This window comes from Dermacentor andersoni, chromosome 4, assembly GCF_023375885.2.
Source record: "Dermacentor andersoni chromosome 4, qqDerAnde1_hic_scaffold, whole genome shotgun sequence".
Lineage (NCBI taxonomy): Eukaryota > Metazoa > Arthropoda > Arachnida > Ixodida > Ixodidae > Dermacentor > Dermacentor andersoni.
Window position 1 is genome coordinate 206,120,011 of NC_092817.1, and position 26,059 is coordinate 206,146,069.

At 49.2% G+C, this 26,059-nt stretch overlaps 1 protein-coding gene across 1 annotated transcript in view; it reads left to right on the forward strand.

Moving 5' to 3' along the window:
- LOC126538330 (uncharacterized) overlaps positions 1–26,059 on the forward strand; it is a 680,380-nt gene that overhangs the window by 128,625 nt on the left and 525,696 nt on the right. Inside the window, exon 3 of the mRNA XM_072287698.1 lies at positions 9,083–9,211. Coding sequence (XP_072143799.1) covers positions 9,083–9,211 — 129 coding nt within the window. The remainder of the gene's footprint in view (positions 1–9,082; positions 9,212–26,059) is intronic.

Genomic DNA, 26,059 nt, shown 5'->3' on the forward strand with positions numbered 1-26,059 from the left:
CTTCAGTTATCATATGAAAAGTGTGCTGTGGTGGCATTTACCAGGAAACCAATGCCTCCTTACGTGACACCCGTCGACGGACAGCTGATATCATACAGCACAAGTCACAGGTTTCTGGGGGTGGTCATTGACAGAAATCTCTCCTGGAACCCTCATGTGAATAATGTGAGAAAACGCCTGACAGGAATTTGTCATATGTTTAGGTTCCTAGCAGGAAAGACCTTGGGAGTGACAATGCAATCTATGATGCGACTGTACAAATTCCTTTTACAGGGTTCCTGTGGTACAGTCTACCGATTATCTCCAACATCTGCAGAACTTACCTGAATACAATCCAAAGCTTCCAAGCCCGAGCACTCAAGATATGCCTTGGTCTACCGCGGAGTGCATCAAAGTCGAAAGTTATTGCAGTGGGTCAAGATTGCTCTATTAGAACGCACATTGCATTGAAACAATCCGTGTTCACTTAAGACACTTCGCTGAACCCCTACCCACCACCTCGCAAGTCTTCCTGTAGAAAAGCCCCACACGACATTCAGTACAACTGTCTTCGCACACCATGCCTCTCTCAGGTCAGGTTACGCACCTGCTACAAGACCTTCGATTCCTCCATTGTGTGTGAGCCGTACTCAAGTAAACCTTACAATCCCAGGTCATCAGAAAAAGTCGGACTTGCCGTCAACAACACTCAAGCAACTTACTTTACTTCTCTTGTACGCGAAATACAGTGACTGCACACAAGTCTATACTGCTGGATTAACTGCATCAACCAATTCTGGTGCCGCTGTAGTTATGCCAACAATAGGAATAACCCAGCGGTTCAAGTCTTGCCATATTGCTACGTCTACAGCTGCAGAGCTTGTGGCTCTCCGCGAAGCGCTTCGTGTGATAAATGCTGAAAGTCCTAGAAAATGGGCAGTCTTCTTCGATTAAAGGCCGGCCTTGCAATGTGTGCAGTGGTTTCTCCGACATCGAACTCACGATCAGCTCACGTGCGAAATCGTGGAACTTCTCCATCACTTGAGAGTGATGGACAAGTCTCCTTTCTCCACCTCCTTTCACTGGATATAAGGTCATTGCGGTATCATTGGAAATGGTGACGCAGATAAGGCAGCTCGGACGTCAAACAAAGATCGCTGCGTCCCCATTCCTCTCTCAAAGACCGACGCTGTGAGACAACTTCGCATTCCAGCACGCACACTTTCCTTACCAGAGTGGAATACCACCCACACAATACGCACAAGACTGCACAGACTAAACCCTTCACTGCCACTCAGACCTCCGGCCGGACCGCACCGACGCGAAGCGTCTCTTCTGTGTCGGTTGTGGCTCGGAGTTGCCTTCAGGAAAGCTTACTCAGCACTAATTGGAATGTATGACAGCCCTGCATGGGATGTTTGCGGATGCGAGGAGAACATTGACCACTTATTGTGCCACTGACCTCAATTTCAAGCACAAAGACAATCTTTGTCCAACTCATTGAGGAAATTAGATGATCGTCCTGTGAGTGAACAGACAGTACTAGAGCACCGTCCCCACCGATGATTGGCTCAGAAGGCACTGAAGGCACTTTTGTGCTTTCTGAGAACGTCTGGTTTGCACGAGTGGCTTTGACTCAATGACTTTCTGTGCACGTCTCTACACCTTCCCTCTCCCTTATCTCTCTTCCCCTTCTCCCTTCCCCCAGCGTAGGGTAGCCAAACAGACTCTTGATTGGTTAACATTACATTCCTGCCTAACATCCCAGCTAGCGTCCATATTTCCCTGTTTACTGTAAGCACTGCGCTTTGACTTGTATACCCCTGCCTTTCAACCTCATGCACCACGCACATTCCGATATGCACTTCCTCGGAAACATTGCGTAGGTCGCTGACCCCTTTGGCTATTGGCTTCGCGATCGCTGCCTTTCGTCTTTGCAGTACGTCAATCACTCCGCCCATATCACCACAAGGTGCCTCTCCTTCACTGTGCCCCACATTCATTCCTTGCTTTCGATATCAGTTCCTTAGTCGGTATCACCTCCCCTTTAGCTATCACGTCCCCCTCTGTCTCATCCTCACCCTTCTCTTCATTGCTTTCCGTGCCCAGCACGTCAGGGATAGCACCTTCGTAACCATCACTGCCGTTTCCGCCACTGCCTTCCTGCGTGGGGGTTCCGGCTTCCTTACCTGCTTTCGGTTCGCTGCCAGCCCCATTCGCCGTGCTCGCATCGAAACGTTCACCATTGCTTTACGGAATGGCGCCCCTTAGCTTCATTTCTACGTTGCTTATCTTTTCTTCTACCACCTGTTTGCTCTTGAGTTCCTTTTCTAGCTTTCCAGGCCACCTAGCTTGCGCATTGTTCTCGTGCTCTAGACAGTCTAGCCTAGCACACACATACTACAGATAAAAGCTGCTCCGTTCGCTTCGCGTACTCACTGAAACCGCGTTTGTTTCAGCGCGTAAAAGCGCTCGCACTCAGAACAACGCATGCGTGTGTTCCTCCAAGTACGAACATAATCTTCTACTAAGAAAGCGCAGTGCAAACTAACCCTACTTCCGCAATGACCTAAGCAAAAATCTAAGCAAGAAGCTTTTGAAACTGAAAACTGAACGACGCGCGCTGCTTTGGCGCCATCTCGTAGCCATCGTCTCCACGCAACGCTTTTCTTCTCGCACTTTCACCTTACCCTCCTCCTCCGCTTTCCGCCTCATGGTTCCGCTGCACCAGTCTGCTCCGCATTCCTCTTCGCATGTTTCATCCCCCACTGCGCTCCGCGTTCGTTCTTTCATCGTTCGCTGCACTAGTTCGCTCGGTTATTCCGACGCTCACCGCAGTAATTGTCGACTAGCGCTGCGCTCTCAAGGCGTGGGAAAGAGGTAAAGAAAGCTTGGCTTTAATACAATAGCACCAGCACCACAGTCGCTATATCCGTCCCCAAAATCAACTGAAATTGCATTAGCGTTCTTGTTAAGATAGCCGCCAGTTGCTAGATGGACGTCATTGGGAAAGTATTGGCGACTCCAACTAAATGCTCACCCCCTGGCGGCCGCTCCAAGAAACAGCCGATCCAGGTACAAGCTTGAAGCGGTAGAGGGCCTCCAATCACAGCATGCGCGAAGGCCTCGTAGTTCTCAAATCGTCGTGATGCCGGCACGAACAAGTCCGAAAATCAAAAAACACGGATGTCGAAAGACATGTACACCATTATGCGTTTCATTGCGGATGAAATACAGCAATGTATGGTTTCATCTTTTTGCGAAAAATGCAGACATGCTTCTGATAGCGACTTGGATAAGGAACATTGCTTTGGGAAAATGTGACGATTGACACTATACCAGTTTGTTGGAAACACTTCACTAGGAACTTCTTTCTTCCCGGCGAGCAGAGCATTGCTTTCAATATCGTGCTGGCGTTTCAAATCGCGGAGTGGGCTTTGTTTAGGCAGGCGCTTTAATAAATTATGGTGATGTACTGTTGAGCTTTATTTGGTTTTGTTCGTTTATAGCTTCCTGCATTTGCATTAGTATTACTAATGCAGCAGGAAAATTCTCGCTAATGTACTTTTTGTCTACAGGCACGGTAGCAGCAATTATGCCTGCCTCAGAAAGTCTGAATTTGATCATGACGCATGTTATGCCACGTGGCAGCATATTGTTTTGATAGCATGCTTTAGTTTAGCGGTGCAAGAAGACAATCTTTTATTATTCAATGCATTCAGTTGTCAGGTTATTTCCTCGCACGAAATTGAGAAGCAACAGAAAACAGCCCTTGTTCCAGCTATGGAACGTTCAACCAGCGCACAGCGCCGCTTGTGTACTTTCGGACACTGTGCACACGCCTAAATTTCTTTGCAACTGGTTCGGTTCGTTTCCAAGTCAAGCATTTACACTAATACACGTGACTTTGTCCAAACGCAAACACCCGCAAAATTTTTGAAATCTTTTTTTGAAGAAACTCAATTTGGTCCAACTGGTTCTTATTTACTTCTCCCGTTTCACTAGTGTTTCAGAATTTTTATGGGTGGCGGGTCTCTGCTGTATTCGCAAGCCCGCACCCTACCTCGAACACTGCGTACTGCAAGCATGAACAAGCACCAGTCATCAGTTCGTGAGTCGGCCCTGACTCACGGACGGAAATCTTGCTTCTTTTGATCCCAAGGCACACTGAACGGATTTACAGTTTTTAGCCTTAGTGCAGAATATCCGTATATAGCTTCTAAGAGCAAGACAGACGTTACTGTATATATAATGTGAGATGCTATGTCTGATATACTACAACACGAGTCGCAGTGCGGAGTTGTTTATGAAGGTCGAAAACAGTCGAGTATCATACTTGTACCAGTGGAGCAACGCCGCGAACAAGTTCTTGCACCTTTTGGAGGCCCACTACGCACATACACCTCCTCTTTATAATCTCCGGCTCCATTAAAAGACCTTTAGCCTTTAAAGAAATCTGTTGCGGCTCTGTGGGCAGGCCAGACGTTGGCACGCACAGCGCACCGATTTACGCGGTTTCATATCTGAAATCCTTTAGGCCGATCAAAATAAGCTAAGTGGCAGCAAGGACCCTTTCAGCTTCAACGAAACACCTCGATTTGACGCCACGAACGAGAAACCCGTGAGCGCAGCCCCAAGCGAAGGAGCTGGCGTGAACCCGGATGTCGTAGCCGTCTTTGTTTACTTGGACAATGTTGCCAGGACAAGTAAAGGATTCTGGAGTTGCCAATAGGCTGGCCAATCTGTTTTAAAACGTTATTTTTGCTGAGGTTCTTGCTACATTTCGTGCCTTCAGCACCGTCCGCAGTGAGAGCGGTGCCAGAAGGGGTTTTTTCCATTGGTGGAAGCGCAAGCGGCGAATCATGCGATTCTATCAATGAGGGGGGGGGGGGGGGGGGTGGAGTGTTCGGGGACATGACAAAGCTGCATTTTCTGCAACACAACCGGTTGGCGTTGCCTTCCGCGCATCATGGGCGGCGAAACCATCCGATGACGCCCGTCGTCGTTCCATTCACTAGTGATCATGATGCCGTTGTCATGCCATCGTTGTGAAACCGTCGCGGTCGTTGCATTACCGTCACTTCAACTTCGTCATCCGATTTCTGTCATGCCGTCATCGTCACGCTATCGTCGTCATACAGTTGTCGTCACGCTCTCTCACCATCGTCGTCGTGCCGGTTTGTCACGCCCTCGTCGTCGTGCCATCATCGTCATACGCCCGTTGTGATGCGCTCATCGTCATCTCCTTGTCCTCATATCTTAATCACCATGATATCATTGTTATAGTGTCATGATCATTTCAGAATCGTCATTGCGCCTTCGTCGTCGTGAATTTGTTGTCATACTATCGTCGGTATGCCATCGTAGTCGTTTCATGCTTGTTTCAGCTTCGTCGTTCGATTCTCATCGTACCGTCATTGTCAAGTCATGATCGTCAAGCACTCGTCGTCATATTATGACGTAATCGTCACAGTGTAGTCGTTATGCGGATTATACTATCGTCATCGTTTTAGAATTGTCATCCCATTGCTGTCATCACATCGTCGCCATACCACATTCGGCTGGGCCAGGGTGCTTAAAAAACCAGCGAGCTCTCAAGCATAGTAGAAGAGCGACGAAGCATGAACGAGAACGCTATAAAACACCCTTCGCGCTTAAATTTCATAGAGGACGCAGGTTCTTCAGGCCCCCAAGTGATCTGGTAGAACACCTACTGTGCCATTGCCTATCTTTTGAAAATGAGAGAGACGACCTCTGCACAGCTCTAAATCAGTTGGATAGAAAACCATTCACCTTGAACAAGATCTTGAGACAATGCTCTCGCATATCGCAGCTACAAAAAAGCCACAAAAGCGCTGCTGCGATTTTATAAAGCTACCGAGTTGAGTGACCGTCTGTGATATACAGCAGAAAACTGTTACTATACGTCGGCGATATCCACAGCAAACTTGCTATTTTTCTCTTAATACCCTCCCCTTCCCCCCCCCCCAATGCAGGGTATCCAAGTGGGCTCAGTCCTGGTTAACTTACCCGCCTTTCATTTATCCTTCTCTCTCTCTCTCTCTCTCTCTCTCTCTCTCTCTAGTGATTCGGTGAGCTCGACATAGCGAACGAAAACGCTTAGCCCGCACCATAGCTAGCACTTAGCACTCGCATTACACACTCGTAACCGTCCTGTTAGAATTTTCTTTTTTCTCTTGCACGTGTACTTTTTTAAGCTCGCAAAGAAAAGTAGAACGATACCATGCGCCCATTTCGTGCCCCCGGACTCCACTCACCCACAGGGCGAGGGCGCGGCGTACCGTACATTGGGCAAGCTTTAGAGCCACACGTGCACCGTCCTACTTTCCGCAACCACCAGCTCAGAGTCAGTCACTTCGCAAACATGGTGCAGCCGCGGCCTTAGTAGTTGCTGGTTCACCTGAGTTCCGTCATCAGCAGGTGCGTTTCTTCCAGTTCATTGGTTGAAGTTTGTTGCGCCACCACGGTGCACTACATTCTACATACGCTTCGTCTTTCGTCACTCTCGACAACGACAACGCCGAGGGAAATGTTAGAATGGGTCTAGGTGTGAAAAGTTGTCCGTTTTCAGTGTTTCGCGCTCACCGACGATGAGCAGTTCTGAAGTTATGAATCAATACTTGATTGTCGTCTCTGAAGAATCAAGTTAGTGATCTCCGGATGATCATTGCATATTCTTCTGGTACAATCTCTTCCACGTTTCTTTTTTTTTACTTTATCTTGAGAATTATTCACGCTGTAAATATTGAATGCAACTAACGAATTCCGCGGGACGGTAAGGTTCACAGGTGGGTCTCACTGCATAATATTCTAGATTAATTACCATATGCGCCAAATCAGATATCCATGCTTACAATTATTCAAATTATGGGGTTTTACGTGCCAAAACCACTTTCTGATTATGAGGCACGCCGTAGTGGAGGACTCCGGAAATTTCGACCACCTGGGGTTCTTTAACGTGCACCTAAATCTAAGTACACGGGTGTTTTCGCATTTCGCCCCCATCGAAATGCGGCCGCCGTGGCCGGGATTCGATCCTGCGACCTCGTGCTCAGCAGCCCAACACCATAGCCACTGAGCAACCACAGCGGGTTACTTACAATTATTGCGTGCATCCTAATGTATTTCATATACTAACATTGCAAGTAACAATGAAAACAGGGAAACGGGCGTACATAGCGGTGCGTTCGCGTCCCGCTTTCTTCGTCGTGTGTTATACGCTGTTAGTATAGCCACACTCTCAAGATACTTTTTATTACACGCGGCTCCACGTACACAATGCAATCTCTTATGCATGAGCTTCTTTTCTGAAACTACTCTAAGTAATTGTCGAAGCTGTTTTATTTATTTGTTTGTGTTCTGTATGTTCTTTAGTTGTTGTTTTTTTATTTGCCGGAACACCGAAGAATGTGAGGATAACGCTTGCCGAAAACCACTCACAATCGCGCTACCGATACAACCACTGCTGAGCTTGCACCCCCCCCCAGTATTCTTCATCTAAAATTTCAGACGTTTCAAAACATTACATAGCGCTTCTCTAAGTGCCAGCCAGAATGACGGTGTCTTTACCGCACTTAGGTAATTATGTCAACGCGACTAACAAGCTGACGTAACAAGAGAAGCAAGGTTTGGGTACGGGCTAGTTGGTATTCCATTGTTTCAAACATCACTTACAGCGCATACATAAACAAGGGACCAAAAGAACGACGAAGACAAGCGCTGACTTCCAACTGATTTTTGTTTTGAGTAACACGCATATATACTGAGACACCAAAAGAACAGCACCCCCCACAAAGAATCGTACCGACATGAGTATGAACTCACGTGGGTTAGATGCTTTGTGGGGGGTGCTGTTGTCTTGGTGTCTCAGTATATATGCGCGTTACTCAAAATAAAAATCAGTTGGAAGTCAGCGCTTGTCTTCGTCGTTCTTTTGGTCCCTTCTCTATGTATGCGCTGTAAGTGATGTTTGAAAGAAAGTAACAAGAGAGAAATTCGGGCTGCCTACCACTTTCTCTACGTCAGTCATAATTTTCTTTAAATTTACATTCACAATGTTTATGCACTTTCCAAGCATTCAGGTAAGCGTGCTGAGTCGGGAGCCATGTTGTATTGTGCTAATGCAGTTATATTTAGCATGTTCAGTCAATTCTTGTAAGCACACATATACCAGTTTACTATTGAATGAGCTTTTGAGATCTGGCCAATCGCTACTGGTGGAAATACAGTTAAAGTTGGGATCTGGCACCCAGACTCACATCCTTCCGCAAGAACAGACAACTGGTTGAGACGGGGTACGGAGACATGATTATAAACACTATACGAAATCAAGTGTGGTGTGAAGGAACTGATGAGCACAGACGCTTATGTTCTAATAGGGAAATAGCCATATTCTGCAAAAATTTTAAGTGGGTTTTCTTTTTCGAAGGATTAGAAAAGCACCACGCAATCATATAAGTAACCTCACAGCGTTGCTATAATTTTCTCAGCACTACAAAAGCATAGAGCAGAAAAACTACTTCCTACTGGACGTCACGCCGACTGCGGACGATTTTACTGATCCATCGACTGAGTGACCCAGTCGCTTGTCCATTGCCAGCTTGTCATCTCGGTTTCACAGTTGTTGATGCTAAGACTGACGAGAAATTCAGTGGGTTGGTAAGGATTCACGATTTTGAAAAGGCAGGTATATGAAATACGAACAAAAAGGGAACAAAAAGAATAACGCAAACGGTGCTTTGTCGGCAATTCTGTTGTTTTCCTTTATCTTGCTAAGTTCTCTCTTTTGTTTCATTTGTACTCTTTCTTTACAAGAAAGAGAGAAGGATGCATAGAAAGGCAGGAAGGTTAACCAGAGGTAGTTCCGGTTGGTTACCCTGCACGGGGGGAAGGGTTAAGGGGGATAAAAAGAGAAAGAGAGTGGAAGGGGGGATAGAGAGGAAAAGAGGCGAGCACGACCAACCCCGTACACTTTCTTTATAAAATGTTCAACAATTTATACGAGGTGAGTAAAACAGCTGAAGGAATGCATCAGCGTAGTATCGGCGCGAGGACAACAGCGTGCACGACGTCCCTCTTGCAGGACACCAGTGGCGTGGTTCGTGTGGAGGGTGCCCGGACGGCCTCGTACTGCACGGTGTTGGACGACAGGGGAGACTGCCTGTTTGGCGTCGGCGACATGGACGCTCACCGCCACATATCCCCGGAACTGGTGCGTACAGTCTCTGCAAATACTAGAACGGCTGTGCCACACGCAAATAATAATGACGAGAAAACGAGCTAGAATTTCATTGATAGTTTCGGGTATACAAGGGACGTTTTTAGGACGCACGAGGAACCGCACGATTGGTTGCCTGCCTCGGATGGTCTTCTGCATTTGAAACACTTGTAAAGTGTGATCCATCATGATGGCGGTGATGTTTACTATTGCTTACGTTGCTGAAGAGTGCAATAAATATAGACATCGGTGGCGACTTAGCGGTAAATACAAGAAAATCGCATTGGCATTATGCCGCACCTCTATGATATCCCAGATCCATAAATCACGTTAACCACATCTCAGTGTTTAGGACCTCACTCGGGACACATCCCAAATCTTTGAGGAGGAAGTGCTACGAGGGTTGGCATATATATATATATATGTATATATATAGCAAGAGAGAGGGAGAGCGACAACGAGAAGAAAGGCGTTAAGAAAGGGGCCCGATTCCTATTAATCGTATCATCATCAGCAGCAGCTTGCTTACGGCCACTGCAGGGCAAAGGCCTCTCCCATATTTCTCCAACTACCCCGGTCATGTACTAATTGTCGCCATGTTGTCCCTGCAAACTTCTTAATCTAAACCGCCAACCTAACTTTCTGCCGCCCCCTGGTACGTTTCCTTTCACTTCGAATCTAGTCCGTAACCCTCAATGACCCTCGGTTATCTTCCCTCCTCATTACATGTCCTGTCCATGCCCATTCCTTTTCTTGATTTAAACTAAGATGTCATCAACTCGCGTTTGTTCCCTCACTCAATCTGCTCTTTTCTTATCCCTTAACGTTACACCCATCATTCATCTTTCCATAGCTCGTTGCGTCGTCCTCAATTTAAGCAGAACCCTTTTCGTAAGCCTCCAGGCTTCTGCCCGGTAAGTGAGTACTGGTAAGACACAGCTGTTATACACTTTTCTCTTGAGGGGTAATGGCAACCTGCTGCTCATGATCTGAGAATGCCTTCCAAACGCACCCCAGCCCATTCTTATTCTTCTGATTATTTCAGTCTCATGATCCGGATCCGCAGTCACTACCTGTCCTAAGTAGATGTATTCCCTTACCACTTCCAATGCCTCACTACCTATCCTAAACTGCTGTTTTCTTCCGAGACTGTTTAACATTACTTTAGTTTTCTGCAGATAAATTCTTACACCCACCCTTCTGCTTTCCCTCTCCGCGTCAGCGAGCGTGCATTGTAATTGGTCCCCTCAGTTACTACGCAAGGCAATATCATCAGCGAATCGCAAGTTACTAAGGTATTCTCCCTTAACTCCTATCCCCAATTCTGCCCAATCCAGGTCTCTGAATACCTCCTGTAAACACGCATTGAATAGCATTGGATAGATTCTATCTCCCTGCCTGACGCCTTTCTTTATTGGCATTTTGTTGCTTTCATTATGGAGGACTACGGTGGGTATGCAGCCGCTGTAGATATCTTTCAGTATTTTTACATACGGCTCGTCTATACACTGATTCCGTAATGCCTCCATGTCTGCTGAGGTTTCGACTGAATCAAACGCTTTCGCGTAATGAATGAAAGGTATATATAAGGGTTGGTTATATTCCGCACATTTCTCTGTCAATTGATTGATAGTGTGAATATGGTCTTTTGTTTAGTAGCCTTTACGGAATCCTGCCTGGTCCTTTGGTTGACAGAAGTGTAAAGTGTTCCTGATCCTATTTGCAATTACCTTAGTAAGTACTTTGTAGGCAACGGACAGTAAACAGATCGGTCTATAATTTTTCAAGTCCTTGGCGTCCCCTTTCTTATGGATTAGGATTATGTTCGGGTTCTTCGAAGATTCCGGTACGCTCGAGGTCATGAGGCATTGCGTATACGGGTGGCCAGTTTTCTAGAACAATCTTCCCACCATCCTTCAACAAATCTGCCGTTACCTGATCCTCCCCAGCAGCCTTCCCCCTTTGCATAGCTCCCAAGGCTTTCTTTACTTATTCCGGTGTTACCTGGGGGATTTCAAATTCGTCTAGACTATTCTCTCTTCCATTATCGTCGTGGGTGCCACTGGTACTCTATCAATCTCTATAGATCTCCTCAGCCACTTGAGCTGTCTCATCGGTATTATTAATGATATTGCCGGTATTGTCTCTTAACGCACACATCTGATTCTTGCCAATTCCTAGTTTCTTCTTCACTGCTTTAAGGCTTCCTTCGTTCCTGAGAAAATCTTCAATTCTATCCATAATATACTTTCGTATGTCAGCTGTCTTACGCTTGTTGATTAATTTCGAAAGTTCTGCCACTTCTATTCTAGTTGTAGGGTTAAAGGCTTTCATACATTCGCGTTTCTTGATCGGATTTTCCGTCTGCTGCGATAGCTTACTGGTATCCTGTGTAACAAAATTACCACGTACTTCTATTGCACACTCCTTAATGATGCCCATAAGATTGTCGCTCATTGCTTCAACACTGAGGTCTTCTTCCTGAGTTAAAGCCGTATACCAGTTCTGAAGCTTGATCCAAAATTCCTCTATTTTCCCTCTTACCGCTAACTCACTGATCGGCTTCTTATGTACCACTTTCTTCCGTTCCCTCTTCAAGGCTAATTCTTCTAGACTAATTCGAGTTCTTACCATCCTATGGTCACTGCAGCGCACCTTGCCGAGCATGTCCAGATCTTGTATGATGCCAGGGTTAGCGCAGAGTATAAGGTCTACTTCATTTCTAGTCTCACCATTCGGGCTCCTTCACGTCTACTATCGGCTATCTCGCTTGCGGAAGAAGGTATTCATTATCCGCATATTATTCTGTTCTGCAAACTCTACTAATAACTCTCGCCTGCTATTCCTAGAGCCTATGCCATATTGCCCCACTGAATTGCCTCCAGCCTGCTTCTTGCCTACTCTGGCATTGAAGTCGCCCATCAGTATAGTGCATCTTATTTTGACCTTACCCATCGCCGATTCCACGTCTTCATAAAAACTATCGACTTCCTAGTCACCATGAGTAGATGTAGGGCCATAGACCTGTACGACCTTCAATTTGTACCTTTTATTAGGTTTCACAACAAGACCTGGCACCCTCTCGTTAATGCTATATAATTCTTATATGTTGCCAGCTATATCTTTATTAATCAAGAATCCAATTCCTAGTTCCCGTCTCTCCGCTAAGCCCCGGTAGCACAGGACGTGCCCGCGTTTTAGCACTGTATATGCTTCGTTTTTTCAGATTCAGATTCCAATGACGGCCTGTTCGGACCCAGGTATTCTTAGCACTCTCTGCTGCGTCACAGGTCTGACCACCACCGTGGTCAGTTGCTTCGCAGCTGCTGAGGACTGAGAGTCGGGGTTTGATTGTTGCGTTCATATAGGAGGTTTTGGCCAAGTACTGCACCAGGGTGGCCAATACTGCTCTGGTGAGGGAGTGCATTACCGGTTCTGGTCACCGAGATCAGGCCACACTCCAGGCCTGTTTATGGAATTTTACCAAAACGCGGATTTTTTGTGCTTTTTTTTTTTAATCCGGTGGGAAATTGCGCGGCACCGGGATTCGAACCACGGTCCTCTTGCACGCGACGCGGATACTATGCCTCTACGCCACCGCTGCCTCTTATTAATTGCATCAGGAGAAGCCAATGTGAACACGTGAAATGATTCCCCACCTGCAACAAGTTGTTTTTCATCCACTTTCATTGCCATTAATTTATCATTTCTTTAATTCAATTAGTAAGTACAAGTAGTGGTGTAGTTGTTGGTTGGCTTCTCATGATAATATGTGTATATATATATATATATATATATATATATATATATATATATATATATATATAGTCATCAGCGTTTGGGACCGACCATTAGAGCAGCGCACAGACTCCCAGCACTCGCGGCGTTGCCCGAGCAAAAGCTCTGGAGAGGATGGCCCAATATACCGGCTCTTCTTCGCTATTATATCTATATATATATATACATATATATGTGGGGGGGGGGGGGGGGTGTATGCGCGTAGTATATATACTTTTACCACGTGGGCGGTTTCTCACACTGCACATACACTTTTTAACGCAATCTGGCATCGGCGTCCCGCGTCAGCCATCGTTTGGGGAATAACCATTGCGAACCATGCATACCCAACCGCGCATACCCAAAGACATAAAGCCTCCATGTAGTGCCAAGGAGTTACTACCCTGATTCAATTCCTCAAAGTAAAGTGCGTCAGAAAAATCGTAAAGTGCGGCTTACACACAACCTCCAGGCATAATACCGTCAGATTGTAATTTGAATATACGAGAAAACATAATTATGTTACGCGAAAACTCAAAAAAGCCTTTTGCAGTGTTTCACCATTTGTTGACTAGCTATGGCCTTTCCCGCGGCGAAGCAACCTTGCTGCGCCGCTTGTGGCTGGGAGTGGCGCTCACGAACGCTTACCCCTATCGTATGGGAATGGCCGTTAGCCTGACGTGCGACTACTCTAAATGTGAGGGAACCATCGGACTCTTATTGTGTGTCCGTCCTCGCTACGACGTCCTATGCCTCTCTCTCCGGACCACATTAAAAAGACTGGACTCGAGACCGTTCTCTGAGTCAACGATATTGTGGTCATGGCCACACTTGTCGATGGCACAAAAATCAATTTGTGCAGTAGTACCGCACTTGAAGTGCGCCGGTTACAGTGCATCCTGTGCATCCTCAAACTTGCACTGAGTGCTCACTCTCTTCCTGTCTCCATTCCCCTTTCCCTTACACATAGTCTAGGTTAACAAACCCAATGCTCTTCCGGCTAACTCCCTGTGTTTGCTCTCCTAGCCTTGTCTCTCTCTCCCTCCCCACAGAAGGCATACACAAATTGAAACCGCAAAGTTGAGCCAGAGCCAGTGCAGCAGAACAGTACTTGGCCACAACCTCTTATATGAATACAGCAATCAAACCCCGGCCCTCAGTCTCCAGCAGCTGCGAAGCAACTGACCACGGCGGCGGTCAGACCTTTGATGCCTCAAAGGGTGCTAAGAATCCCTGGATCCAGACAGGCCGCCATTAGAATCTGTATATAGTGTATAATAGCTGTGTGTTACCAGTACTCACCTACGGGGCGGAAACCTGGAGGCTTACGAAAAGGGTTTTACTTAAATTGAGGACGACGCAACGAGCTATGGAAAGAAGAATGATAGGTGTAACGTTAAGGGATAAGAAAAGAGCAGATTGGGTGAGGGAACAAACGCGAGTTAATGACATCTTAGTTGAAATCAAGAAAAAGAAATGGGCATGGGCAGGACATGTAATGAGGATGGAAGATAACCGATGGTCATTAAGGGTGACGGACTGGATTCCAAGGGAAGGGAAGCGTAGCAGGGGGCGGCAGAAAGTTAGGTGGGCGGATGAGATTAAGAAGTTTGCAGGGACGACATGGCCACAATTAGTACATGACCGTAGTTCTTGGAGAAGTATGAGAGAGGTCTTTGTCCTGCAGTGGGCGTAACCAGGCTGATGATGATGATAATCTGAACCTGGCAACGTTTAACGCTAGAACGTTATCTAGTGAGGCAAGTCGAGCAGTGCTATTGGAGGAATCAGACGGCAGTAAATGGGATATACTAGGGCTGAGTGAAGTTAGGAGCACAAATGAAGCATATACAGTGCTAAAAAGCAGGCACGGCTTATGCTACCGCGGCTTAGCTGAGAGACGAGAACTAAGAGTCGGATTCCTGATTAATAGGAATATAGCTGGTAACATACAGGAATTATATAGCATTAACGAGAGGGTGGCAGGTCTTGCTGTGAAACTTAATAAGAGGTACAAACTGAAGGTCGTACAAGTCTACGCCCCTACATCCAGTCATGATGACCAGGAAGTCGAAAGCTTCTATGAAGACGTGGAATCGGCGATGAGCAAAGTCAAAACAAAATACACTATACTGACGTGCGACTTCAATGCCAAGGTAGGCAAAACCAGGCTGGAGACAAGCCAGTGGGGGAATATGGCATAAGCACTAGGAATAGCAGGGGAGAGGTATTAGTAGACTTTGCAGAACAGAATAATATTGTCACGTAGGTGACGATGAGATACCTGGCACGCAGGCAGACAGACAGGGACACTTCGTAGGCGGTAGACTTAAAGAGAGTTTAATGGGCGAACTTCCACCCTAAATCAATCGAACAACGCGGTGACGGCGAAAGCAGCAAGCGCGTCTGGGGAGTTCGTGGGACTGAGCCACCGCAAGCGGTGGTCCCGTATTTATACGTTTCGTGTCCATGATCGAAACGCGTCAAGCGACGCCGCTTGCGTCGCAGAGACGCCGGTCGCGTCGCAGCGACGCGAGCTGCGTAGCTCGCGTTGCTACAAGCCGAAATAAACACACGTGGGCATTACCCCCCCCCCCCCCCGTGAAAAAGCATCGCCCCGATGCTAAACAAAGCAAGAAACTTGTAAGCATGCAATTAACCATGGAAAACGAAAAAAAAGCATGTCTGTGAGTCCGCTAACGCTCAAAAAACTTTTTGAGGCGCGCGACGTGCACCATCTCAGGTCGCGCGCGACGTCGCTGTGACTCTGTCACTCCATCGGGCACAACCTCGTAGAACAGCGGTCCAAGTCATCGAGTTATCTTGTAGGGCCCGAAGTAACGGCCCAGGAGCTTCTCACTTAGCCCGCGGCGACGAATCGGTGTCCACACCATAACGCGCTCACCAAGTGCGTACTCTTGGTCTCGTCGTCGTAGGTTGTAGAGTCGGGCGTCGACGTTTTGCTGCTCTTTAACACGCATTCGGGCGAGCTGGCGAGCTTCCTCGGCGCTTTGAAGGAAGCAGGCAACGTCTGCATGGATGTTGTCGTCTTAAACGTGAGGCAACATCGCATCAAGCATCGTGGCGACTTGGCGACCGAAGACAAGCTCGAATGGCGTCATCTGCGTTGTCTCCTGTGGCGCGGTGTTGTAGGCGAAAGTCACGTACGGAAGGACTTCGTCCCACGTCTTGTGCCTGACGTCGACATACATGGCGAGCATGTCGGCGAGGGTTTTATTTAAACGCTCCGTAAGGCCGTTTGTCTGCGGGTGGTACGCTGTAGTGCGCCGATGGCTCGTGTGGCTCAAGTGTAGAATCTGTTGCGTAAGTTCTGCTGTGAATGCCGTACCTCTGTCCGTAATAAGTACCTCGGGTGCACCATGATGGAGAACGATGTTCTTTATGAAAAATCTGGTGACCTCGATTGTGTTTCCGTCTAGAGAGTGACAGAGCTCTGTCCATTTTTGTTGACTTAGAACGCGGCAGTGTGCTTCAATTTCCTTGTTGAGAAGTGCGACCTTCCATCTGAGTCTTCTATTGAGCCGTTGTCCCTTCCATCTAGAGGATGGATGATTTGGCCTCGATAAGGTGGGCGAGTCTACTGTCCATGTCACTCTCTGTCACTCTCTGTCACTCTCTGTCACTCTGTCACTCTGTCACTCTCTAGACGGGCAACTCCACCATCCCCGCTCGTGGAAAATCCTCAAACATTTGATTGATAGCACCACCACCCGCTCATATCAACAAGATCGCCTCACCAAGCTTTTATTCACAGAAAGCAAGACGCATGGCCAGGACCACGTTAAGAATAGCTTATGTGAAAAGTACATCCCATCTGGGCCCACTCAACCTCACGGCCCATACACAGGGACCTCCAACCCTGCCCTTGATGAAGATTTCAGCGTGGCAGAGATTCATGCTGCTCTACATAAGCTGAACAGCCGTTCGGCGCCAGGCCCAGATGGGGTTACGAATAAAACACTAAGAAATCTAGATGACCCCTCGGTGCAACAACTCACCGAATACATCAACAACTGCTGGCGCCAGGGATCAATTCCCCCGACATGGAAAACGGCCAAAGTAATTCTCATCCCGAAACCCGGTAAGCCATCTAGCCTCGCCAATCTCCGGCCCATATCGCTAACTTCATGTGTAGGCAAGGTCATGGAGCACGCACTCCTAACCCGTGTAAACACTCACCTCGAAGACACATGTGCTTACCCCCACTCGATAATTGGCTTTAGACAGCATCTTTCCACCCAAGACGCTATGCTCCAACTTCAGCATCAAATCCTAGATGGCAAATCCCGTCACACGAAGGCGATCTTGGGCCTCGACCTCGAGCGCGCCTTCGATAATATAAGGCACTCCACCATCCTCGAGCGCATCTCCTTGCTCAACCTTGGAGAACGCACTTATAACTATGTAAGGGACTTTCTATCCAATCGGAAGGCCTTCCTGTCGGTCGGAGACATTCGATCAGAGGAACTCTCCCTCGGTAGCACGGGCACACCGCAAGGCTCTGTCATTTCCCCAATACTGTTTAATCTGGTTATGCTCGGATTAGCACAAGAACTACAAAAACTCGACGGCATTGAACACACCATATACGCCGATGATATTACAATCTGGGCTGCAAAGGGCAGTGACGGCCAAATCGAAACTGCCCTACAAGACGCCATTGACGTCGTAGAAAATTATCTTGAAGGCACGGGACTCCGCTGTTCCCCTGAAAAGTCGGAGCTTCTCCTATACCGCCCCACACTCCGTGGACGCCCCCGCGGGGCTCCACGACTAAACACCAATACGAGGAAATAGAGCTCAACCTGAGGGACGGCAGACCTATACCCGTGGTCCCTTGCATCCGCGTTCTTGGTATGACCATAGAAGCCAATGGAGCTAACTCTACGGCTATCTCAAAGATCCTTCGACAGACCGCCAATACATCCAGACTGCTGAAACGAGTGACCAACCGGCGAAGGGGTATGAAGGAAGACAGCCTCATCCGCCTTGTCCAATCTTTTATCGTCTGTCACATTACTTATGTTGCGCCCTTTCTCAACTGGTACAAAGCTGAAAAGACTAAACTGGACATCATCATTAGAGGAGCCTATAAGCAGGCCTTAGGACTACCCAACCACACCAGCACGGATCTTCTACTACAATTAGGTATCCACAACACGCTAGACGAGTTAATCGAGGCCCAACGTCGATCTCAACTAGAGCGGCTTACTCTCACGGAAACGGGCCGCAGCATTCTACACAAGCTTAATATCACCTACCACCGTCAACATGGAGACAAACACCCAATACCACGCGAAATTCAGCAATGGATACACGCCAACCCTATTCCGAAAAACATGCACCCAGACTACAACAAAGAACGCAGGAAGGCACGAGCTACTTCACTCATCAAAGCTTACGCCAACACAGCGGGCGTCACCTTCGTCGACGCAGCTGAGTACCAAGATGGACGGCGCTTTGCGGCGGTTACCACAGCAGGCGGCTTGCTCCGACATGCTGCCAGCATCATTACAAAAAATGCCGAGACGGCCGAGGAAGTGGCCATTGCCCTGGCCACTCTTGACCCATCCTGTCACACCATACTGAGCGATTCTCGCGCAGCAGTCAACAACTACATCAAAGGTCGTATTTCTCATCAATCACTCCGTATCTTACGACAAGCCCCGCATTCGTCTGAAAATCAAATCACCCTCGTCTGCATCCCAGCACACGCCGGCGTTGTCCACCCGCACCTCACCAACCTCAACGAGGTTACACACTCCGTAGCACGAGGACTAGTCAACCGTGCCGGAGACGGTGCAGGTGCACCCGCAGAGCGCGACCGCCTTACAAGATACAACGACCTTGTAAAGCCATTTTACCTCGCAAGAAGAACCTTCCCCACCCCTCACCGCAAGTTAAACAGGGCACAGGCAACCACCCTTCGCCTGCTACAGACGAATACATACCCCTCCCTCACATGCTATCACACTATATACCCCGACATCTACCCGAGCCAGACGTGCAAGGTCTGTAAAACTGAATCGGCAACACTCCCCCACATGCTATGGGAGTGCAAAGATCAATACCAAGAGCTTAATCCCGTGACCCTCTCGTCGAGATGGCACGCCGCCCTGCGCAGCTCCCATCTCGACGACCAACTCTGGGCGACCCAGCAGGCCTACGAAGCGGCGAAGAGGCAAGACCTCGACGTCCCATCGTGGGAGGCCTAGGCCCAGCCGACAGAACTGCTGGTGTTCATTAAAGTTTACTCTCTCTCTCTCTCGATTGTATTTCCCGATGCTAACGCCGTCGTCTCGGCATAGCGCGTAAGATAGTCCGTTGCTACCACTATCCACCTGTTCCCGCAAGTAGACATCGGGAAGGGGCCAAGCAGATCCATGCCTGCCTGCTGGAATGGTTTCCATGGTGGCTCGATTGGTTGCAGGAGGCCGGCTGACCTTGTAAGCGGCGTTTTCCGACGCTGGAAATCTCTGCAGGTTTTCACGTAGTGTGCAACGTCTGCGTTCAGGCCCGGCCAGTAGTACCTTTCTTGAATTCTTCTGAAAGTTCGAGTGAATCCCAAATGCCCTGCTGTAGGCTCATTGTGAGACGCTTCTAAAATCTCTTGCCTTAGCTTGACTGGCAAAACGAGTACCAGTAGCTAAGGCAAGGCAAGAGCTAAATAGATATGCCGCTTTGTACGGCGTGAAGTTCTTTTTTCACAAGCACGTTGTCGCGCAGGCACAGCGATGAAAGCGCGCGTCTGAATGTCGTTGGCACTGAATTGGTCTTCCCTTCAAGATATTGAACGACACAGCGTATATCAGGATCGGCACGTTGATCTTGTGCGAAGGTGTTAGAGCTTATGGGCCCAAGGAAGGCATCGTCGTCATCGTCGCAGGGCGGGGCGGATTCAACAGGGGCTCTCGAAAGGGAGTCGGCGTCTGTGCGCTTTAGGCCTGACTTATACACGACGGTGACGTCAAACTCCTGTAGTAGCAGGCTCCAACGAGCGAGGTGACCTGACGGGAACTTTCAGGTTAGTGAGCCAGCACAGAGCGTGGTGGTCACTGACGACCTTGAAGTGCTTCTCGTAAAGACACGGCCGAAATTTTGTGACCGCCCAAACGACAGCGAGGCATTCCTTTTCGGTCGTCGAATAGTTCAATTCGGCTTTCGACAGGGATCTCCTTGCGTAGGCGATGGCTCGCTCCAGGCCGTTCTTCTTTTGAATCAACACAGCGCCGAGCCTTATGCCGCTTGCATCTGTGTGGATCTTGGTGTCAGCCGTTTAGCCGAAAGCCAATGAGATCATACGATGTCTCTATTGACGGTCAAAGCATTCCTTATGTCAGGACGCACCGATTCTTAGGCGTAATCATTGATCGTGACCTCGGCTGGAGTCCTCATGTGGCCTACCTAAAGAAGCGCCTGACGGATATCTCTAATGTGTTTAAGTTGCTTGGAGGAAATGTCTGGGGTACTTCAGTACATGCAATGATGCAACTGTACAGGACGCTCTTTCTTGGGTCTTTGCGATACAGCTTGCCTGTGCTGACCAACACCTGCAGAAGTAATACCCGCACACTCGAAAGCGTCCAGGCCCAGGCACTTAGAGTGTGTCTTAGATTGCCGCGGTGTTCGTCAACGGCTGAGACAATTGCCATCGCACACGATTTCCCAGCCAAGACCCATATAGTCATGGAAGCGCTCAGAGCACACGTAAGACACCTTGCTCGAGCCCCTGCCCATCATCTAGCCTCATTGCCAGAGGATCGACCACGTGCTTCCTTTTGTGAAACAGTCCTGCCTTACCGTGCATACCTTCCATCTGGTTATACAGCTCCAGCGAAAGTTCCGTTTCCACCATGGTGCATGGCTAAAGGAAAGGTTCGACTAATAGTACCAGGAATACGAACAAAAGCCCAACTCTCGTCTCCAGCACTCAAGCAGCTTTCACTGCTCTTGCTGTACGAGACGTACAACGAGCATCATCATCTATATACTGATGTTTCAACTGCACTATCTGACCAGACTACATCGACTGCCGCGGAGCTTACAGCTATTCGTTGTGCACTTCGTGTAATTTCTGAAGAACTACCCAAGAAATGGAGCGTGTTTACTGACTCCAAGGCTGCTCTTCATTCTTTGGTTTCTGCCTTACGCCGAGGACCCCTCGAACAACTAGTTCTAGAAACCAGACTGCTGCTTTACCACCTCGTCGAGCAAGGACATGACATCACGTTGCAGTGGATTCCAAGCCACTGTGGCATAATGGGCAATGAACATGCCGACGCAGCAGCACGATCTGCACATGAGGAGGGCTTGCAAGACTCCATCCCATTCTCAAGAACAGACGCTGCACCGCAAATTCGTGTGCTTGCAAATGAAGCCATCAAAATTTTATGGAACACACCAAGCTTAAAGCATACATGTCTACACCGACTGGACCCATCCCTTTGACTTCGACCCCCATCTGGACTCTCCCGACTCGAAACAGCAGTACTTTGCCGACTGTGGCTTGGTGTCGCCTACACAATATCCTTCGCCTTCCGAGTCGGTATGGACGACAGCGCGACTTGCAGACACTGCGGCGGCGAGGAGACTATCGAACACGTGCTTTGCCACTGTCCTCAATACAGCGCGCACCGGCTGTCACTAGCGACCGCATTGGCACGCCTTGACGACAGGCCACTTTCAGAACAGTCAGTTTTGGAATGCCGACGTGAACTGTCGTTGCAGCAAAAGTCGGTCAAGGCTTTGTTGACTTTTCTACGTGACAGTGGCCTATTAGAAAGACTATAATGACCCCATTTCGTCCCTTCTCATATTTTTTTTCTCGCACTTTTATTTTTGTCGCGCTCTTCTTTCCGCCTTTACTTCCCCTTTCCCTTCTCCTAGTGCAGGGTAGCAAACCGGAGGTTTTAAGTCAGGTTAACCTCCCTGCCTTTCTCTCATTTGCATCTCTCTCTCTCTCTCTTGGTGCCAGCACTCTCGTCGATATGGCCGAGTACTGGCGGTGACTGCAAGCGTCTTTGAAGTTCGCGAAAAGCGTCTTCTTGGGGCTTCTTCCATGTGAACTGCGCGTCGGCTTTCGTAAGGCGAGTGAGAGGCTCTGCGATTCGAGAGAAATCTCGGACAAAACGCCTGTAATACGCACAGAGCCCCAACAATCTACGGACAGCTTTCTTTTCAGTGGGCATCGGGAAACTATCGATTGCTGCCGTCTTTTTGGGGTCCGGAAGCACGCCTTCACGATTAACTACGTGGCCGGGGAACAGGAGCTCTTCATAGGCGAAACGACATTTCTCTGGTATCAGAGTGAGTCCCGACACCCTAATTGCCTCTAGCACGGTCTCCAGCCTGTTAAGGTGCTCGTCGAAGGTGGATGCGAAAACGACTACGTCGTCGAGATATACGAGGCATATCTGCCATTTCTGCCCAGACAACAAGGTGTCCATGACACGCTGAAATGTCGCCGGCGCTGAGCGTAGTCCGAATGGCATGACTTTAAATTCGTAAAGACCGTCCGGCGTGATGAAGGCAGTTTTCTCACGCTCCCTCTCGTCGATCTCACTCTGCCAGTAGCCGCTCTGGAGGTCCATCGACGAAAAATACTTGGCACCGCACAGTCGATCTAACGTGTCGTCGATTCTCGGAAGCGGGTAGACGTCTTTTTTCGTGACGCCTATAATCAACGCAAAATCGTAGGGTACCGTCTTTCTTTACAAGCACCACGGGTGAAGACCACGGGCTCTTGGACGGCTGAATGACGTCGTCGCGAAGCATTTCTTCAACTTGTGTCTTGATTGTTTCACGTTCTCGCGCTAAAACGTGGTAGGGACTTCGGCGGTCGGGACGAGCCGATTCACCGGTTATAATGCGATGCTTTGCTATGTGCGTTTGCTGGATCCTCGACGACATTTAAAAATGTTCGGAATATCGCAGAAGAAGGCGACGTAACTTTTCTTGCTTTTGTTGAGGCAGGGCGGGGTTAGTGTCGAAGTTCACCTCATCAGTCACCGTAGACGATGCCTCATGGGACGACTCGGAGAGCGCTAATGCGTTGCTTATTTCGGCGACCTCTTCCAAACAAGCGACCGTCGTACCCTTGTTGAGGTGCTTGTGTTCTGTGCTGAAATTGGTTATTAGCACAGCCGTTCTGCCTTCACGCAGATGGACGACACCGCGTGCGACGCAAATTTGGCGATCCAAAAGCAGCTGCAAGTTCGCTTCGACAATCGCATCGCCGCTTGAGAACGCGTCTGTTTCGACGAGTGCCATGACGCTAGTAGCATTTGGCGGGAGACTCACTTGATCGTCGAGGATGCTGAACGCGGCGCGATGATAATGATTGCTTTGCATTCTTTCTGACCGTTTTGTCGTCAGTGTTATGGTTTTCGTCTGCAGGTCGATCACCGCACCGTTTTCGTTCAGGAAGTCCATTCTGAGGTTTCCGTCGCGAGAGCAGTGCTGTAGGATGATGAAGTGTGACCGTGAACAGCCACTCGCGCAGTGCACCGTCCCGTCGGGGTTATGAGGTGGCCTCCTGCTGTGCGTATCTAAGGACCTTCCCATGCGGTTTTGACTTTCTTGAGTTGTGACAAAAAACGTCCACTAACGACGGAGTAGTCGGCCCCGGTGTCAATGAGTGCAACCACTAGAGGGCCATCTAGGCTAACTTGTAAGTCGGCCCTTGGTGTTCGGGTTCGATGTAGGTCGGTCACCGACTGTGCGGTCTGTCGCTTCGCACGGTCGCGGCTGCATCGGGTGGAAGCTTCGTGACAAGGTGCTGTTGTGGCTTTCAGCCGGGCCATCGAATTTGTGGTGTCGGGTCGCGGCTTCGTGTTTTGTGGCGTCGCTGCGTCGGTTCACGTCGTGTTGTCGGAATGCAACGAGGGGTCGCAATGCGTCGAGGCGGCGGAATGCGTCGTGTTTGTAGGAGGGTTTTTCGGTCTTCGCTCGAGAGCGGCGTCATCTCCCGACGTCGCTGGCTTTAGTTTCCCCTACGAGGGCTCGGTGATCTCTCCCTCGCGTACCCTTGGTACGGCGAAGACGAACGGCGTGGGTAAGATGACGGGGACCTGAAGCAACGTGGGGCGGCATCTTCGGTCGTTCGAAGATAGGCTTCAATTTATCGAGGCCGTTGGCCAGGAAGGGGTCGTGGGGCGTCGATGTTGTACCCGCGAAGCCCCATCTGACAGTAGGGGCACTCTCGTAGGAGGTGGCCGGCTTCCCCACAGTGAAAACAAAGCGGTCATCGATCTGGCGTTCTCCAGATGTCAGTCTTCCTCGTGGTGGGTGGCAGGAACTTGTTTGAGGGGACGGCCTGCTGCGGGCGCGTCGATGGCGTGTAGGCTTGGCTGCGTTGAGGTGGCGTGTACGTTTCCCGTCACCAGCTGGTTAGCATCGCTTGGCTTTGCAGAGCGGCGGCGTAAGTTGAAACGTGTGGCTCCTCGCAAGGTGGCGATAGGGTCGGTGCCGTTTCGGCAGGATCCAGTGTGCCCAATGCTTGCTGTACCTCATCCCTTACGACGTCGGCGAGCGAGGGTATTTGTGGTTGCGCACCAGGTAGCAACTTGCGCAGCTCGTCGCACACCATAGCACGGATGCTATCTCGAAGGGTCACTGAGGAGGCACTTCGGGAGTCGTCACAGTCTGACGGAGGAGCGCGTCAGTTGCGGTCGTATTGCTTTGCGCGAAGATCGAGCGTCTTCTCGATACTGGCCGCTTCGCTAATCCATTCGGCGACGGTCCTCGGCGGGTTGCGAATGAGAGCGACGAAAAGTTGCTCCTTGACGGCCCTTATAAGGTACTGAAGCTTCTTGTCTTCAGTCATGTTGGCATCCGCGTGAGCTTTTGCATTTCTTCCGCAAAGCGGTTACGGACTCGTTTGGATGCTGCTGGCGAGTTTGAAGCAAGGCCTCAGCTCATTCTTTGCGCAGAATACTTGCGAATGCTGCAGATAAGTGCTCTTGAAAGCATCCAACGTTCTCAGGGACAGCTCCTGGTTCTCGCACCAGGTTCGAGCAGAGTCTTCGAGAGAGAAGAAGATGTTCCAAAGTTTGTCTTCGTCAGACCACTTGTTGAAGGTTGCAACTCGTTCGTAACGTTCCAGCCAATCTTGTACATCTTCGCAAGTGGAGCCGCTAAAAAGCCGAGGTACTCGCGGCTGCTGGACGACGATCGGCGTAGGTGTGGTAGCAGCTTGCATTGGGGACTTCGAGCGGTGGTTCACACGGCGACCAGGGGCAGATAGTGGTATAGTGGTCCCAATTCAGCCGGCAGTCCTTGTAGTCGGCGGCTACTCCGGGTTTCTTCTTTCTTGTCTTCTGTGGAGCTGTCTTCCGCGTCGCCAGCTCCAGATGCACTTGGGCTGGTGTCACGGCTGTTAGGGGGTGTCCGAAGCATAAGCACCTCCACCAATATGTCACGTAGGTGACGGTGAGCTACCTGGCACGCAGGCAGACAGAAAGGGACACTGCGTCGGCTGTAGACTTAGAGAAAGTTTACTGGGAGAACTTGTGCCCTAAATCAAGTGAGAAACGCGGTGACTGCGAAAGCAGCAAGCGCGTCTGGGGCGTTCGTCGGACTGAGTGAACGCAAGCTGTACTCCCGTATTTATACGTTTCGCGTCCATGATTGAAACGGGTCAAGCGACGCCGGTCGCGTCGCAGCGACGCGAGCTGCGTAGCTCGCGTAGCTACAAGCCGAAATAAACGCACGTGGCAATATGCGGATAAAGAATACCTTCTTCCGCAAGCGGAATAATCGAAGGAGGACATAGAGGAGCCCGAATGGCAAAACTAGAAATGAAATAGACTTTATACTCTGCGCTAATTCTGGCACAATACAAGATGTGGAGGTCCTCGGCAAGGTGCGCTGCAGTGACCACTGGATGGTAAGAACGCGAATTAGCCTTGACTTGAGGAGGCAACGGAAGAAACTCGTACATAAGAAGCCGATCAATGAGTTAGCAGTAAGAGGGAAAATAGGCGAATTCCAGATCAAGCTAAGAACAGGTATTCGGCTTTAACTCAGGAAGAGGACCTTAGTGCT